We start from the raw sequence: 13,594 nt of genomic DNA on the forward strand, positions 1-13,594 counted from the left end.
GGGGAGGGCCGTCCGAGCGCTCAGCCTGGTGGCCTCCTGCTTCGCTCTGCAGCGGGGGACCGTGGCGTCGACAGGTGGAAGGTGAGGCAGCGCTGGGTCGCACGCAGGTGGCTGTATTTATCTTAACGAGCGCATCTTACCATGCACGGGAGAGGACGTGGCCACCACGTGTGTGTCTGAGTCACAGGTGTAGTCGCTGGAGCAGGTATCGGGCTTACTTGAGTAGATGGGGACAAGACGCAGGCAGGTAGAAGTTGAGCTGTGCTGCCCTGCGCACGTCCTGACGGGACGTGAGGACGGCGGCGGTCCAGGTAGCCCCGCGGTGGGACGCAGCAGGTGCCTGCGAGGCGGCCTGGTGGCTTCGTGCCTGTGGACCCCTCCACCCCCCCAGGGCTTGGGGTTTCCAAATTGAGGAGGTGGCAGGACTCGGGCCTAAGAGGGTGGACTTTTCCCCCCTCCTTTGATAGTTGTTTTGGGCAGGAAATCTCGAGTTTCTACGGGAAAACGGCAGCTGGTGGGGGAGGGGCGGCGGGGGCCGTGCACCCCAAGCAGGCGGCCTGGGGTTCTCCCTGGAAGGAGCCGGAAACCTCAGGGTTGGATGCGACTGGCTGGAGGGGGGAGGGCGAGTGTCCTTCCGGGGTGGGGGGTGGGTTGCAGAGAGAACAGCAGCGACGTCCCCAGACACAGAGGGTGGCGGTGCTGCCCACAGGAGACAGCGGCTGGGGGAGGATCCGAGGCCGGGGCGGGGTGTGCAGGCCCCTCTGGGGTCCTGTGCGCTTGAGCCGAGGGGGCCGCATCCGGGGCCCCCAGATGGTGCGCGGGAAGCTGGCCCGGGGGTGCCCAGAGCAGCCGGCAGCAGAGACACCCTCCGGCCCCCACCCCTTCGGCCCCCCAGCTCCTTCGCAGGGTTCCCCGTCCAGACCCTGACTCAGATTCAGGCTTGACTTCCTGTCCTGGTCAATTTCACTTCTCAGTTTCTGCCTCCTAACTCTTCAGAACAAGACTCTTTCCTTAGAAATTAGAGGTGGGGTTAGCGAACCCGGACCGCAGGGCGTGTTGGCAGAACCCGCGTCTGGGCCCAGCCCAGAGCGTGTGTGGGATGGGCTCCTGGGTGTCGAAGGCGCCCTCCAGCCTCCATTCTGGAGCGGGTGGTCAAGGATGGCTTCCCTGAGGTGTGACTTGAGGCTCACCTGTGAGAAAGAAGAGCTTGTGCAAATGTCCTGGGGCTCATAGTGAAGGGGCTGCCAGGAGTGAACGGAGGAGGGGCCGGCTCCCGGGGACGTCCTGGGCCGGCTGAGGCCTTTGGATTTTATCCCAGGAGCTTCGGGTGGTCACTGGAAGATTTTAAGCAGAGAAGTGACTTGATCGGATTGGCATCCTTAAAAACTCATTGCACCCTCCCCTGTGGAAAACGGAGTGTGGGACTCGGGCGGAAAGACCTGGATCCCTGGTCGCCCTCCCCTGGCGTCCTGCCCCAGGACCCCTTTTGCTCCCCGGGATTTCATGGGCAGGAGAGAAAGGCTGAGGGTTAAAGGGAGAGCGGGTTAACGATCCCGGAGTCAGGGAAGTCAGTCGTGGCCTGAATCTGGGCTCCAAAGTTCAGCTCTGTTAACTTTCAACCTCCGGGACCCGCCTGGGCGCCTCCGCAGGTGTTCTGGGGAGCGGGCTGATAGGGCTGTTGGGGGTGTCGCGGAGAGCGAGGAGAGAGGTGCCGGTGTCTCGAGACCCTCGGGCACCAGGGAGCCCTTTGGGGACCCCAGGCCCTTCCCCCCAGCCTAGGTGGTTGGAGGTGTTGTTAGCTCTTGGAATCCTAGCTTCCCCCCCCACAGAACGCGAAGCCGGCCCTGCCCACCCACAGTCCCCCACGGGGGGCCCGGCCGCCCTTGGCAGCAGCAGGCTGGGTGGGGGGCAGACCGCAGGTGGAACTGGCACGGAGAGATGACAGCGGAAGAAGCTGTTTGCTCCCCGTCTGCCGGGGGTGGAGAAGCTCTGTTTTTCTGGAACCCTCATCTGTTCTTACCGCTGCTGACGCCGCCACCGCTAGGGATGGGGAGAGAGGGAGGGGAGCCAGTGCCAAGTCGGCCCGCCCCTTCTGAACCTGGGCCTCTGCCACGCTCCCCCGCCCGCTGCTCCGCGAGCCTCCGTCTGGAGGTCACATTCAGTCCTGACGCGTCTCGCTGGGTCAGGCAGCAGGAAGATCAGAGCCCAGCCCGGGGCGCCGCCAGGCTGCCGGGGGCACCGCTGCCCTGTCGGGCCTGAGTCTCCGGATTTCGCTGAGCTCGGGGGTCTGGAGGCTCCTGCCTGGCACCACTTGCCGAGTGTCCACACCGGGCACACTGTGCTGGGGAGCCGTGGACGCTGCACCCTGGCGACGCCTGGCACAGAGGCACCCGGCCCACAACTGACAACTTCCCGCTGCCGCCCCCCTCGGGGAAGGGCACCTCGCACGCCCCGGGGCAGCTGGGGGCGGCCGCAGCCGCCGGAGGAGCCCTGGGCCACCGGGGCAGGCGGGCGGGCGCAGAGCCGCCTCCCCGCCCTTCCCGAGCCAGCCTCCGCCCGCCCTCCCTCCTTCCCTCCCTCCCTCCCTCGCTGCTGCCGTTGGACGGAGAAGGATGTGAGGCAGAGCTGAGCTGCCAGCAGCCGCCAGGCAGGAGCCTCGCAGAGCCGCGGCCGCCCGGCCTCCCAGACCGCCTCTCCTAGCTTCGCTCCCTGGAGCATCCTCCCTGCCCTATGTTTCCGGAAAACTTGGCCGAGGGGGAGACGCGGATGAGAGGATGTGAGTGAGTGGCCCCAGGAGGGCATGGGGGAAGCGGCGGGTGCTGGTGACAGGGACCGCGACGTGGCTGTTAGGAAATTGCGGCTTGGCAGTGAGGGGGGGGGGGTCGGAGGGGGCGGCGGGGAACTTGGAGTTCTGGACCCGGTGGATGTGCCCCCGACCCCCAAGCCCCCTCCTCCTGTTGCCCTGGCTGTCGGGCTTTGGCACCCCTGGAAGGAGGGGCAGGACCTGGGTCTGTGCCGGCGCGCGGGGTCCCGGCTGCAGCCACGCGGAGGGCGTCTCTCCAGGTGCTCGGGGCTGGCGGGACTGGCGGGACTGGCGGGGCTGGCGGGGCGGGCTGCGCGGCATGGTGGCGTGTGTGAGTGCTTCTCCCTGTGCCCGGCACTGGCGGCCCGGGCTTCCCAGAACAGGAACCAGAGGAAGCCTCTGCCACCCCCACCCCAGGGGCCTCTTGGCTGTTAAGGAAACTGAGGCCAGAGAGCAGAGGGATGGCCAAGCCTGCCCAGCCTGCTCCGGGCAGGGCTCCTGGACGGCTCTGCCCAGAGCTCCTTTGTGAGCCACATGTTTCAGGAAGGGCTGGGTGACCCCCACTCCCTCTCCCCGGCCCCCCACCCCGTCAGCTCCCATGAACAGAGTTAATTAGGGGCCCCAACCCCCAGTCGCTCCCAGCCACCTCCTTATTTATTTACTGAGTTTGGAAATGTCACCCTCCCCTGGCCGGGCCACCCCCTGGGGCCCCACCCTGCCCCCAGCAGGCCCAGAGGGGAGACCCGCCCCCTCCCGCCCTCTCCTACCCTGGTTCCGGCCTGTGATCCTCCTGGCCCCGCGTGTTTGCCTGGGCGGCTTGGCCCCGGCCGGGGAATATAAATAAACGCGCGTCCCTGGCCGCCAGGTTCTGGAAGTGGCAGCTGTTGCTGGCGCGGGCGGAGGGAAAGGTCAGGGGGCCCGGTTACACTTGATCCCACGCCCCGGCCCTCCCCTCGCGCCTGTCCTTGAGGAACCCTGAGGAGCGGCCGTGGGGCCACGTGGCTCCTGTGGCTGCCGCAGGCGAGCAGGTGGCCTGTCACTCAGCGTCACCCCCACTCCGCCGGGTCCAGAGGGCCGGGAGGGCAGGAAGCTGGGGCCCCATGCCCACCGCCCCCCTTCACCCGCGCCCCGAGCACAGGAGAGTTGGTGTGAACCTCCGAGCTTGTTCCCCATCCCAGGAACGGGGACAGCGTCCCAGCCCTGATGGCAAGGGGGGGGCAGGACCACGGCCCTGAAGGGCTTTGCGAACTCCGTGTGTCACTTGGCCGTGCGGCAGACGGGGTGGCTTGTTGATGTCTTTGCTGCTGTTATTGCATGTTTATCAGAGCTCTGTACGCAGCCGGCGAGCGGCACGTGTCTGAACGGCTAAATGGACGGGTGGACGGACGGGTGGATGAGTGACGGAAATGCCAGCTCCAACTGCCGCCCCTCGGGCCCCCCAACCCCCGGGAAATTCCAGTTGTGGACTTGATTCGAGGAGGACGGGCCCAGACTTCGTCATGGGGGATCTTTCGTTGAAGTCAGTTCTAGCGCAGCTCCGCTCAGGGGCTGCCGGGTCTCCGGCAGCGTGATTCGGCCTTGGGGGCTGCTGCCCTCGCGGGGGTCCCGCCGCACAGCCCCGAGGTCGGGAGGGCCCTGCTGCTCCCCCAGCCTCAGGGAAGTGGACGGGCCCTACCTGCTGCGGCCGGCTGGGGCCACACAAGGTCACGGCTGCAGGAGACGCAGCACGAACGTGGAGACGTCTGCGTGTGCCACCGGGGGCTCACCGGGCGGACGGGTCGGGCCCTGGGGCCCGGCTTCCTGGGTGCTGCCTTGAGGTGCAGCAGGGCCGTGTTACCGCTGAGCCTCGTGTTTGTGGCGTCGAAACCAGGACCTCCGGCCTGAGCCGGGGGTGGAGGGAATTTTGCAGGCCTGGGTGCGTTAGGGGCAGGGGCTGCCGATCCCTGGAGGGTCTCTCCCCACGCCGGGAGGAGAGAAGCTCTTGGCCGTGGCAGGGCTGAGATTTGGGGGACGTCCACTCCCAGCCACCCAAACAGGCCGGGGGGGCCCTGAGTCCAGCGTGGGCCGTTGGGTGCCCCTGGGGGTTCGGGCCCTGGAGGCGCCCCGTTAACCTGAGCGGGAAGCGCCTGGGCCCCATTTACCCCACTCTGACCTCCACCCTCCCGGCCCCTGCTGGCCGCGTTCCTTCCTTTCCCTGGCCCGGTGTGGCCGGAAAACAGCCTGTCTCCCGAGGCCGCTGCAGCTGCGAGAGTGTCAGGGCTGGGTCACAGCAGCGGCTCCCGCCCAGCCGGGGGTGGGGCAGTGGCCGGGTGGGGGCCAGGGCAGGGTCTGCATCCTGGACTCCAGCCTCGGCCCCCAGCCTCCTCCACGGTGGCCTGGGTGGGGCCTGACCTGTCACTCTTTGTTCCTGGAGCCCAGACCCTTCCTATGCACCCCAGCCTGGAGCCGAGTGACCCAGAAGGCAGACCCCGGGGGCCACCCCTCCCCTTCTGGTGGCCCCCAGCCTGTGACATGTGGCTCCTCAGCGCTGTCTCCTTCCTTGGGGGGGAGGGTCTTGGGCTGCCCCTCACCCACTGTCTGCTCCCCCCCGCAGGCCTCCTGGAGCACGGCCGGAACTGGTCGGCCATCGCCCGGATGGTGGGCTCCAAGACCGTGTCGCAGTGTAAGAACTTCTACTTCAACTACAAGAAGAGGCAGAACCTGGACGAGATCCTGCAGCAGCACAAGCTGAGGATGGTGAGTCCCCGGCTGGCCTGGGTGTCACGCGGCTGCCTCCTTAGGACTCGGCCTCTCGGGTCCTTGCCCGGTGGCCCCCGACACGGCCGCGGGCAGCTGTGCTGCTGTAAGCGTCCCTCCGGGATGGTCAGGGCTGGGCAGGACTCCCCCAGGCCTCCTGCCCACTCTGCCTCCCCCACCGCGGCCTCCCAGCCCTCAGCTCAGACACCTCTGGGGGCCATAGCGCCCTCGGGGCGTGTGGGGGGAGTTGGGCTCTGACTCAGCCAGGAATTGGCGCAGAGCGTTGGAATGAAGCCCCGGGCAAAAGAGCCCTGCTGGACCTCACAGTCGGGCAGCCGCTGCAGGGTGGGAAGGACGGCCTGGGGCAGTCAGTCTGGGGCAGCGGGTGGCTCAGCCGTGGCCTCCTGGAGGGCTCCAGGCAGGCCTGGGGCGGCCGTGCTCCCGCCGCAGGAGCACAGAAGGCGCGGGCTCGCCTCGCTGAGCGTGTGAGTGGTCTCTGAGGAGCGGCCGCTTCCTCCGCAGCTGTTTCTGGGAATCCAGGACTTTGGGGGGGTGGTGTCTGCTGCCTTTTCTCCCTCCCTTCCCCTCTCCTTCCTGTCCTTCCCTTCCGACACACTACTGAGCATCATCCCCATTTTAAAACCGGAGAAACTGAGGCTCAGCTTGGCTAATAAGCAGCTGAGTTGGGCTTTGAACCCAAAGCCGTGAGCCTGGGCACCAGGCTCCTAGTCACCGGCTGCGGGTTCCTCGTGGGTTCACAGGCACAGGAGGGGGTGGAGCTACAGCACTTGCAGCGTGTTCTGCAGGCGGCGCCTCCGTGCAGCCCACCGCGGGGCGCACGGCGCACATCGCTGCCTGAGCACCAGGCAGAATTTGAGAGCACGTCCCGCCCCCCTGAGCGAGTCTTACTGCATGGTGGGTGTGGGTGGTGGGCGGCGGCCCTAAGCCCCAGGTGGACACCGTCCCACGTGTGGGCCCCTGGGATGTGTCCCTGGAGCTCCAGGGCTTCGGGCAGTGGCCCCTTGTTTTCTGGACCGTGTGGGCCTTCAGGTCTGCACGGGAGGAAGGCTCAGTGCTGGCCGAGGGTCGGGGGTGTCCGTCTTCAACACCTGCCCGGGTCCCTGGGAGCCCCGGGGCAGCCTGGCGGGGGTGGGGCACATTGTGGGCCGGTGTCCCTGCCGCGCAGGTCAGGAGTCTGGCACGGTCAACACAGGATGACCCGGGGTCAGGAGCTTGGCCCTGAGACCTCCCCAGGCACAAAAGGGGCTTCCTGAGACGTCCCCAACCCCCACCCTCCCCCTTCCTCCACCAGCTTCTCCCAGGCCCACCCCAGGGCTCCCGTCCCAGATCCACAGGACCTGGCTGCAGGGTGACAGGCGTCTCCTCCCGCGGCCCCCTGGCCCCACCACCTGGCTTTCCAGGTTTCCTCGGGGAAACCTCTGTGCCCCCAGGGCCCCAAACGTGAGAGCTTGGTGGGAGGACTGGGGACTCCAGCAAGGTGAATAGCGCGACTGGCTCGGGGCAAGAGGGGGCCAAGTCCCAGCTTGTCGATTTGGCACTTGGGTGACCTTGGGTGGTGGCTTCAGCCTGGCCAGCCTCAGTTTCCTCATCTGCAAAGTAGGGGAGAAATAGTCCTTGTTCCACGAGATCATGTGAGGGTTGAGTGGATTGTTACCTGTGAGGGGTCCGCCGGGGAGGCGCCCCAGGAGGGTCGGCCACCCGGTTACCGCTACTGTTACCGTTATTGTTCGGTTTGAAGCCAGCCCTTCTCTCCTCGGGGCCCGTGAGGCCCTCCTGCGTGGCGTGTGCAGGAACAGCTGCAGCGTGTCGGGGTTGGGAGCAGGGACTGTGGGCCCAGGACACCGGGTCTGAATGTGGGCTCTGCCACTTACCAGCAGTGTGGCTTTGGGCAAGTGACATGGCCTCTCAGTGCCTCAGTTTCCCCACCTGTGAAATGGGGACAGTAGTGGAACCCACCTCAAAGAGCTGTTGTGGGAATGATCCGAGTGGTTGTAAAGAGCGTAGAAGGGGACCCAGCAAGTCACAAGTCCTCGGCTAAGCAGAGGCGCGATGGTGCTGGCGGTGGCGTGCCCTTGCCTGATTCATTCCTTGCTTCATGCAGAGAGGCAGCCTAGAGGGACCGTGCCTAGCAGGGCTCTGGGGTAGCACATTTGTACCCCAGCTGTGCTGCTTAGAGACTGGTGCCCAGGGGTACGTGGTATCACCTCTCCAAGCCTCAGTTTCCCCCTCTACAAAATGGGGATAGGAATAGGACCTACTTACAGGGCTGTCTTGAGGAGCACGAGTTCTCTTTTGTGGAGGGAGGTGCCTGCCGCGAGGGTAGCGCTCAGTAAGCGTGGGGGCATCATCATCGTCCTCAGCGTGCCTTCAGCAAACCGGTGTTGATCCCGGCCCCCGGGAAGCAGTGGCAGGTGTCTCGAGGGTTTTCCTGCTGGGCTGAGGGCGCCGGGCATTTCTTCACTGGGCCGTGGGGAGCCACTGAAGGCTCTTGAGCTGAGAGGCGACCCATCCAGGCTGGGCTCTCGGGGTGGATTGTCCCCGTGTCTGTAAGAGTGACTCTGGTCTGAGTGAGATGGAGCAAAGGCTGCTAAGGGAGGTGGCCTTCCTGTCCCCGACTGTGAAGATCGCGGTTAGTGGCTGTGTCGCTGGCCGCCTGCAGAGGGGTGTGGACAGGAAGGGAAACCTGAGACCAGATTGGCCCCTGAACGAGAACAGGTGATTTGGGAGCGTGGGGCCGGTTCTCGCTCCGGCTGACCTCGAAGGAGCAGACTGGCCTGGAGAGCTGCAGACAAAGCCTGTGAGCAGGTGCAGGGACCCATCGCAGGTGGTCCAGCTCATCCTGGGGCGCTCCGCCGTGACAGTGGCCGCCCTTGGTGCAGGGGTGAGCTCCCCATCACTGGAGTATGCAAGCAGGCCTTGTGAGGTGCCGCCGAACCTGGTGACCTCTGCCTCCCCCCCACCCCTCCCCGCACCCTCCAGTCCTGACGCAGTGACAGCCCCTGGCCCGGCCCCGTCGGGCACAGGAAGACGTGTCACCCTTGGCCAGCGAAGGCAGCAGTGGGGAAAGCACAGGGACTGAGGGTCAGCGGGTGTCCCCTCCCCCCAGCACCAGGCCTGGCCGGAGCGTGGCCGCGGGCGACGTCAGCAGGAAGCAGGATCAGGCGGCAGGCGGAGCACGTCGCGGGGTTATGTAACAGTTGGCATCGGTGACTTCTCCGAGGTTTTCCCTCCCTCTCCTTATGGCCGAAGGTTACCCTCTCTCCATCTGCGGATCCAGGCCCCTGGGGCTCCACTTCCGCGCTTCTCAGGCTCTGCTGTCTCGGCCCTGGCCCGGCCCTGCTCCGTTCTCCTCTGTTGTCTCTTCCGTCTGAGGCCGCACAGGCTGCGGGGAGATGGGCCTGGCAGGGCGGTGTCTGGACCTGGCCTGCATTCAAACCTGGGCTCGCTGCGCGAGCTGTGTTGTCTTGGGCAAGTGTCTTTGCCTCTCTGACCTGGTGTCCTGGTCTCCCAGGTTCGTTCAGCCAAACAAGCAGTTACGGAGCGCCTGTTCTGTGCCAGGTGCCGTTCCTGGTGTGGCGGGAGTACCGCCGAGGACAGACAAATCCCAGCCCTCGAGGAGCGAGGTCTAGTGCGGGAGACACGTTAACGCGTGCTTTCAGGATGCGGCCTGAGCACGCTAAGCCGGGGGCTGTAGGAGGAAGTGGTTGCTGGGGGAGTGGGAGGGGTGGCTGGTCTTTGCCGGGTGAGCAGGGAAGACCTCGCTGGGGAAGCGCCGGCCGAGCGAAGCCCTGAAGGAGGTGAGGACGTGGAGGCGCGGGTCCAGGGAAGGGCGTCCAGGCAGAGGAGCGGCTGGCGTGGAGGCCCCAGGCGGGGAGGGCAGCGTGTTGGTAGCACAGTGACCGAGGGGGTGTGGCCTGGACGGCAACTTGGAGAGGTGGGGGGCCCAGTTCTAGGTCTGTGGCTAGACCACACGCGGGGCTGTGTGGCTGGGGGAGGGCGTGGGGTTGTAGTCCAGGTATTGGGGAGCCCTGGAGAGCTCGAAGCAGGGGGTGACGTGCCCTGATTTGCAGAGCAGCTGTGCGGGTCCAGTGAATTAATGCTGGAAAACGTCTTACACACAGTAGGCGCTTAATAAGCGTCGCTGTCATGGTTGGTATGGGTATCACTGGCCTGCCTCTCCTGTTCCATTCTCACCTTCTGATCGGAGGGGCTGGGCCGTGGGGGAGGATTTGCTGCGATTCCAGGGATGCTCGCTAAGTTTCAGCCTCTCAGACCCAGCCTGGGGGGATTCGGGGCGTTGGCACCATCCCCACCCCGCTGCCAAGTCTTGGGGACCCTCCCAGAGAGACTCACGGCTCTAGAGGGTGAGTTTCGCGGCCAGGCCAGCAGGAGACCCCTGTTCTGCGAGCCCCCGCCTGCCGCAAGTAGATTGGGGAAGCAGGGCCGCCCTGGGTCCACCGCAGAACCCACAGCCAGGGCCCCCCGGAGACGCTCAGGGTTTGGGGCCGGGCCTGGGTGCACGTGGGACATCCCTGGACCGGGCCCCGTGGACACTCGGCGGGGGCGGGGCCGTGGCACTCTGGCCGAGCGTTAGTGACAGAAACCGTGACTCATGGGCAAGCAGACGTTTCCCTTTTCCTCCCGGCATTCCGAGTGGCTGTGCCCGGAGACCCCTGTTTGCTCAGGAAGAAGGCAGGACAGGAAGTGATCCCAGCCCTGGGCTGTGGCGGGGCCTGGGGACAGCACATTTGGAGCGTGAGGACCCCCCTCCCCACGGGGCCAGTTCCCACCCCCTCTGCCCTCCCGGCCACAGTGTGAGGCTGGAACAGGCAGCGCCTGGTCTGCAGGTGACAGGGCGTTTGTCCCCGAGAGCAGGCTGTGCGCGTCCTCACTCACGGTGGCTTTTCCCTGCAGCCTGGGGACCAGCGCGCCGGGGCTCTGTCAGCTCCCTGTGATCACCAAGTGCCACAAACCAGGGGGCTTAAAACGGTGACAGTTGTGTCTCCTGTGGTTCTGGCGGCCGGAGTCTGAGGTCGGGGTGTGCGTAGGGCCCCCCTTGCCCTCGAGGCCCCGGCGGAGCCTCTTCCGTCTCCTGCTCCTGGCAGTCCTCGGCCTTCCTCGGCTTACGGATGTGTCACTCGCTCCACGGTCACGTGGCTGTCCCTGTGTCCATATTTCCCTCCTGGAAAGGCCACCGTCATACTGGACGGAGGGGCCACCGTACTGCAGTGTGACCTCATCTTAACCGACTATGTTGCAAAATCCCATTTCTAAGTGGGGTCACGTTTTGAGGTTCTGGGTGGATGTGAATTTGGGGGGACGCTGTTCAGTCGCATACAGGGGTCTTCGCTGAGAGCTACTGTCACCTCCAGACATGTCACGGGCTCCGCCTCCTTCTCGGAGACCCCAGAGGGCTCAGGCTGCAGCCCCCGAGTCACAGCAGAGGGGGCAGACACCCTCTTAGGGTCCGTACATCCTCCTGGGAGTCTCTGGGCACCTCAGGACCCCCCAGGAGATGCTGCCCCCATACGCACCCCCTCCCTGCCGACCACGTGTTCGAGCCCACGGAGGCCGCCATTCACAGTCGCTTAGCAGGTCGGTCGACAGACACTTTCTGAGCCTCGGCCTGGCTTGGCGTGGGGAGCAAAGACACTCCTGGCCCAGGGAGGCACAGAGACGGGAGCCTGGCTCCCATGTGAGGAGCTGGGGGTCCCGGGGAGCAGGCTGCAATGTGGGGGGGGGGGGGGGTGAGGGGCTGCGCGGTGAGGGCCTCGTCTGCTCCTCCAGCATGCCCAGCGGCTGCCCGCCCGGGGCCTTCGCCCTGTAGTTCCCGCACCTGGCACTCTGCAGGGCCAGGTGATGCCCACCCCCACTCCGATCTGGGGTCACGTCCCCTCCTTGCAGAGGCCTTTCCTGACCTTTCTGTCCAGAGGGGCCCCCGCCCTGGGCTCTCCTGCCCCACCTCTGTCACCCTCTGAGTCTGGTCTCTTTGCACGACGTGTCGCTGGTCTCCCAGGCAGCCGGCCTTGGGGAGCGGGACCTTGTCTGCCCACGGCCCCTGGTGTGGTGTGGGGTGACACGCTGAGCTTCCCCAGCTGGCCTGTCTCCGGGCCTTGTGGGGGCAGGTGAGACGTGAAGAGTTTGGTCTGTTCATTCGGTCCGCACGTGCGGACGGAGTTGGCAGGTGTCCCCTGGGAGCGCGGCCACCACTGGGGCTGGCAGAGTGGCAGGAGCTGGAGCAGCCCTGGGGGCTCCGGGCAGAGGCAGGTTCCCACCTGCTCAGGGGGGTGTCAGGGCAGCGAGAGGCCAGACCGTGCCCAGGGCGTATCTGGGACATGGTGGGGGAATGACCCCACCGGTAAAAATAACCCCTGGCGTGTCTGGCTGCGGCGGCGGCTGCCGGGTTGGGGGCAGGTCGCCCTGGCGGCCACCAGGCCGGGATCGCTGCCCCTCACAGCTGTGGGTGGCCTCGGGCACAGGGAGTCCCCGGGCTGACAGCCCAGGCCCTGACCCGCCCGCCGCTGTCCCTGTGCCCCAGGAGAAGGAGAGGAACGCGCGGAGGAAGAAGAAGAAAGCGCCTGCGGCGGCCAGCGAGGAGGCGGCCTTCCAGCCCGCCGTGGAGGACGAGGAGATGGAGGCGTCGGGCGGCAGCGGGAACGAGGAGGAGATGGCAGAGGAGGCGGAAGGTGAGGGCGGGCGGGGGCGGTGTCAAGGGCGAGGCAGGGGCTGGCCTGGCAGCCCCTTGCCCCCAGACGTCCGGGTCCTTCTTAGAGGGGGCCTGGACTCCCCTCGAGGGGAGAGGCAGGTGCGCGGGGCTGTCCGGCATCCAGCCCTGCGATGGCGACGGCAGCAGAAACGGTGATAGTCGCCGCCCCTGGGCCCCGAGCCGCACTGGGCTCTCTGGACGCCCACGGGTGCCGCCTCGGGCCGGGGCGACCGTATGGCCAGGACAGCCCTGCTGGTGCCTGTGGTCTTGTCACCCCGTCTGGCGGCACCGTTCAGGAAAGAATTTACTTTGGAAAACAGTTTTTTGACTAGAACTATTTTTATATAGTTGACCAGAATAAACAGAACTGATCTGTTAGTCGATCAATACTTCAAAAGTTACATGATCACGTTTAGTGCCTCCTCTTCCTCTCAAGTCTCCCGTCTGGGTGACACATCGTGTGGACCCCTTAGACCCCTTACTTACTGTCCCCATTTCCGATCCGGGGCAGCTGAGCTGGGGACAGTCGAAGGTGTGGGCTCAGGTGTCACGGGGCGCGGCTGCACCTGTCTCAGGTGAGCCCCCGCCAGGTGAGTGCTGCGGGGAGCGTCAAGCGATCATGTCATGTAGATTGCTCCGGTGGGTCCCCTCTCCAGCCCCAAAAGGAGGACTGTGACCGCGCACAATCGTCACCTTAACCTCCCACCCCCCATAGCACGTGGCTCAATCGCACAATAATCGCTTAGAGACCCAGGGATTGAACCCAGGCTGCCCAAGGCCAGACCCTGCACTCCCGATTAGTAAGTCACCTTTGACCCCGCACTGTACCTCCGTTTCCCTCTCAGAGAAGCTGGGTCTAGACCTGCTCCCGCCCCACAACACCGCTGCAGGCCCCGCCCTTGCTTGGCCAAATGTCTTTGTCTTCCCTTCCATCCATTCTCTGCCCGGAGCAGCCCAGCGTAGTCCTCAGGTTCAAGTTCTTTCCTCCTGCCGCCAGTCCGGGGCGTCTTCCTATCATTCCCGTCTGCCTCTTTTTCCGAATCGGGACTCCCAGGCTTCTGCCAAGGTGGTGAAGGAGGCACAAGTCCCCTCCTGGGTCTGTAAGCCAGGCCTGCGAGTAGATGCGGGCTCTGCTGGCCCCACGATGTCTTCACCAGCCCGAATCCTAGTTCCTGGTTGAAAGTGGATAGTCAGACCCGAGGTTACTGTTGTCTCAAGCCGGGGGAGGGTCTGGGGTATAGAGTCCAGGGTACGGCGTCTGGCCTCCTGGCAGCTCTGGGTCTCTCTAGCCCGAGTCTGCCAGAGGCCTGGCCAGTGTCCTGCCACGG

The 13,594-nt window shown here is 65.7% G+C and overlaps 1 protein-coding gene across 2 annotated transcripts in view; it reads left to right on the forward strand.

Annotated features, from left to right (window-relative positions):
• NCOR2 (nuclear receptor corepressor 2) overlaps nucleotides 1-13,594 on the forward strand; it is a 155,257-nt gene that overhangs the window by 101,007 nt on the left and 40,656 nt on the right. For both annotated transcript variants that reach the window (XM_069497217.1, XM_069497218.1), the window contains exons 18-19: nucleotides 5,397-5,539; nucleotides 12,099-12,246. In XM_069497217.1, coding sequence (XP_069353318.1) covers nucleotides 5,397-5,539; nucleotides 12,099-12,246 — 291 coding nt within the window. The remainder of the gene's footprint in view (nucleotides 1-5,396; nucleotides 5,540-12,098; nucleotides 12,247-13,594) is intronic.

The sequence above is a fragment of the Eulemur rufifrons genome, chromosome 21 (assembly GCF_041146395.1).
Source record: "Eulemur rufifrons isolate Redbay chromosome 21, OSU_ERuf_1, whole genome shotgun sequence".
In the NCBI taxonomy this organism is placed as follows: domain Eukaryota; kingdom Metazoa; phylum Chordata; class Mammalia; order Primates; family Lemuridae; genus Eulemur; species Eulemur rufifrons.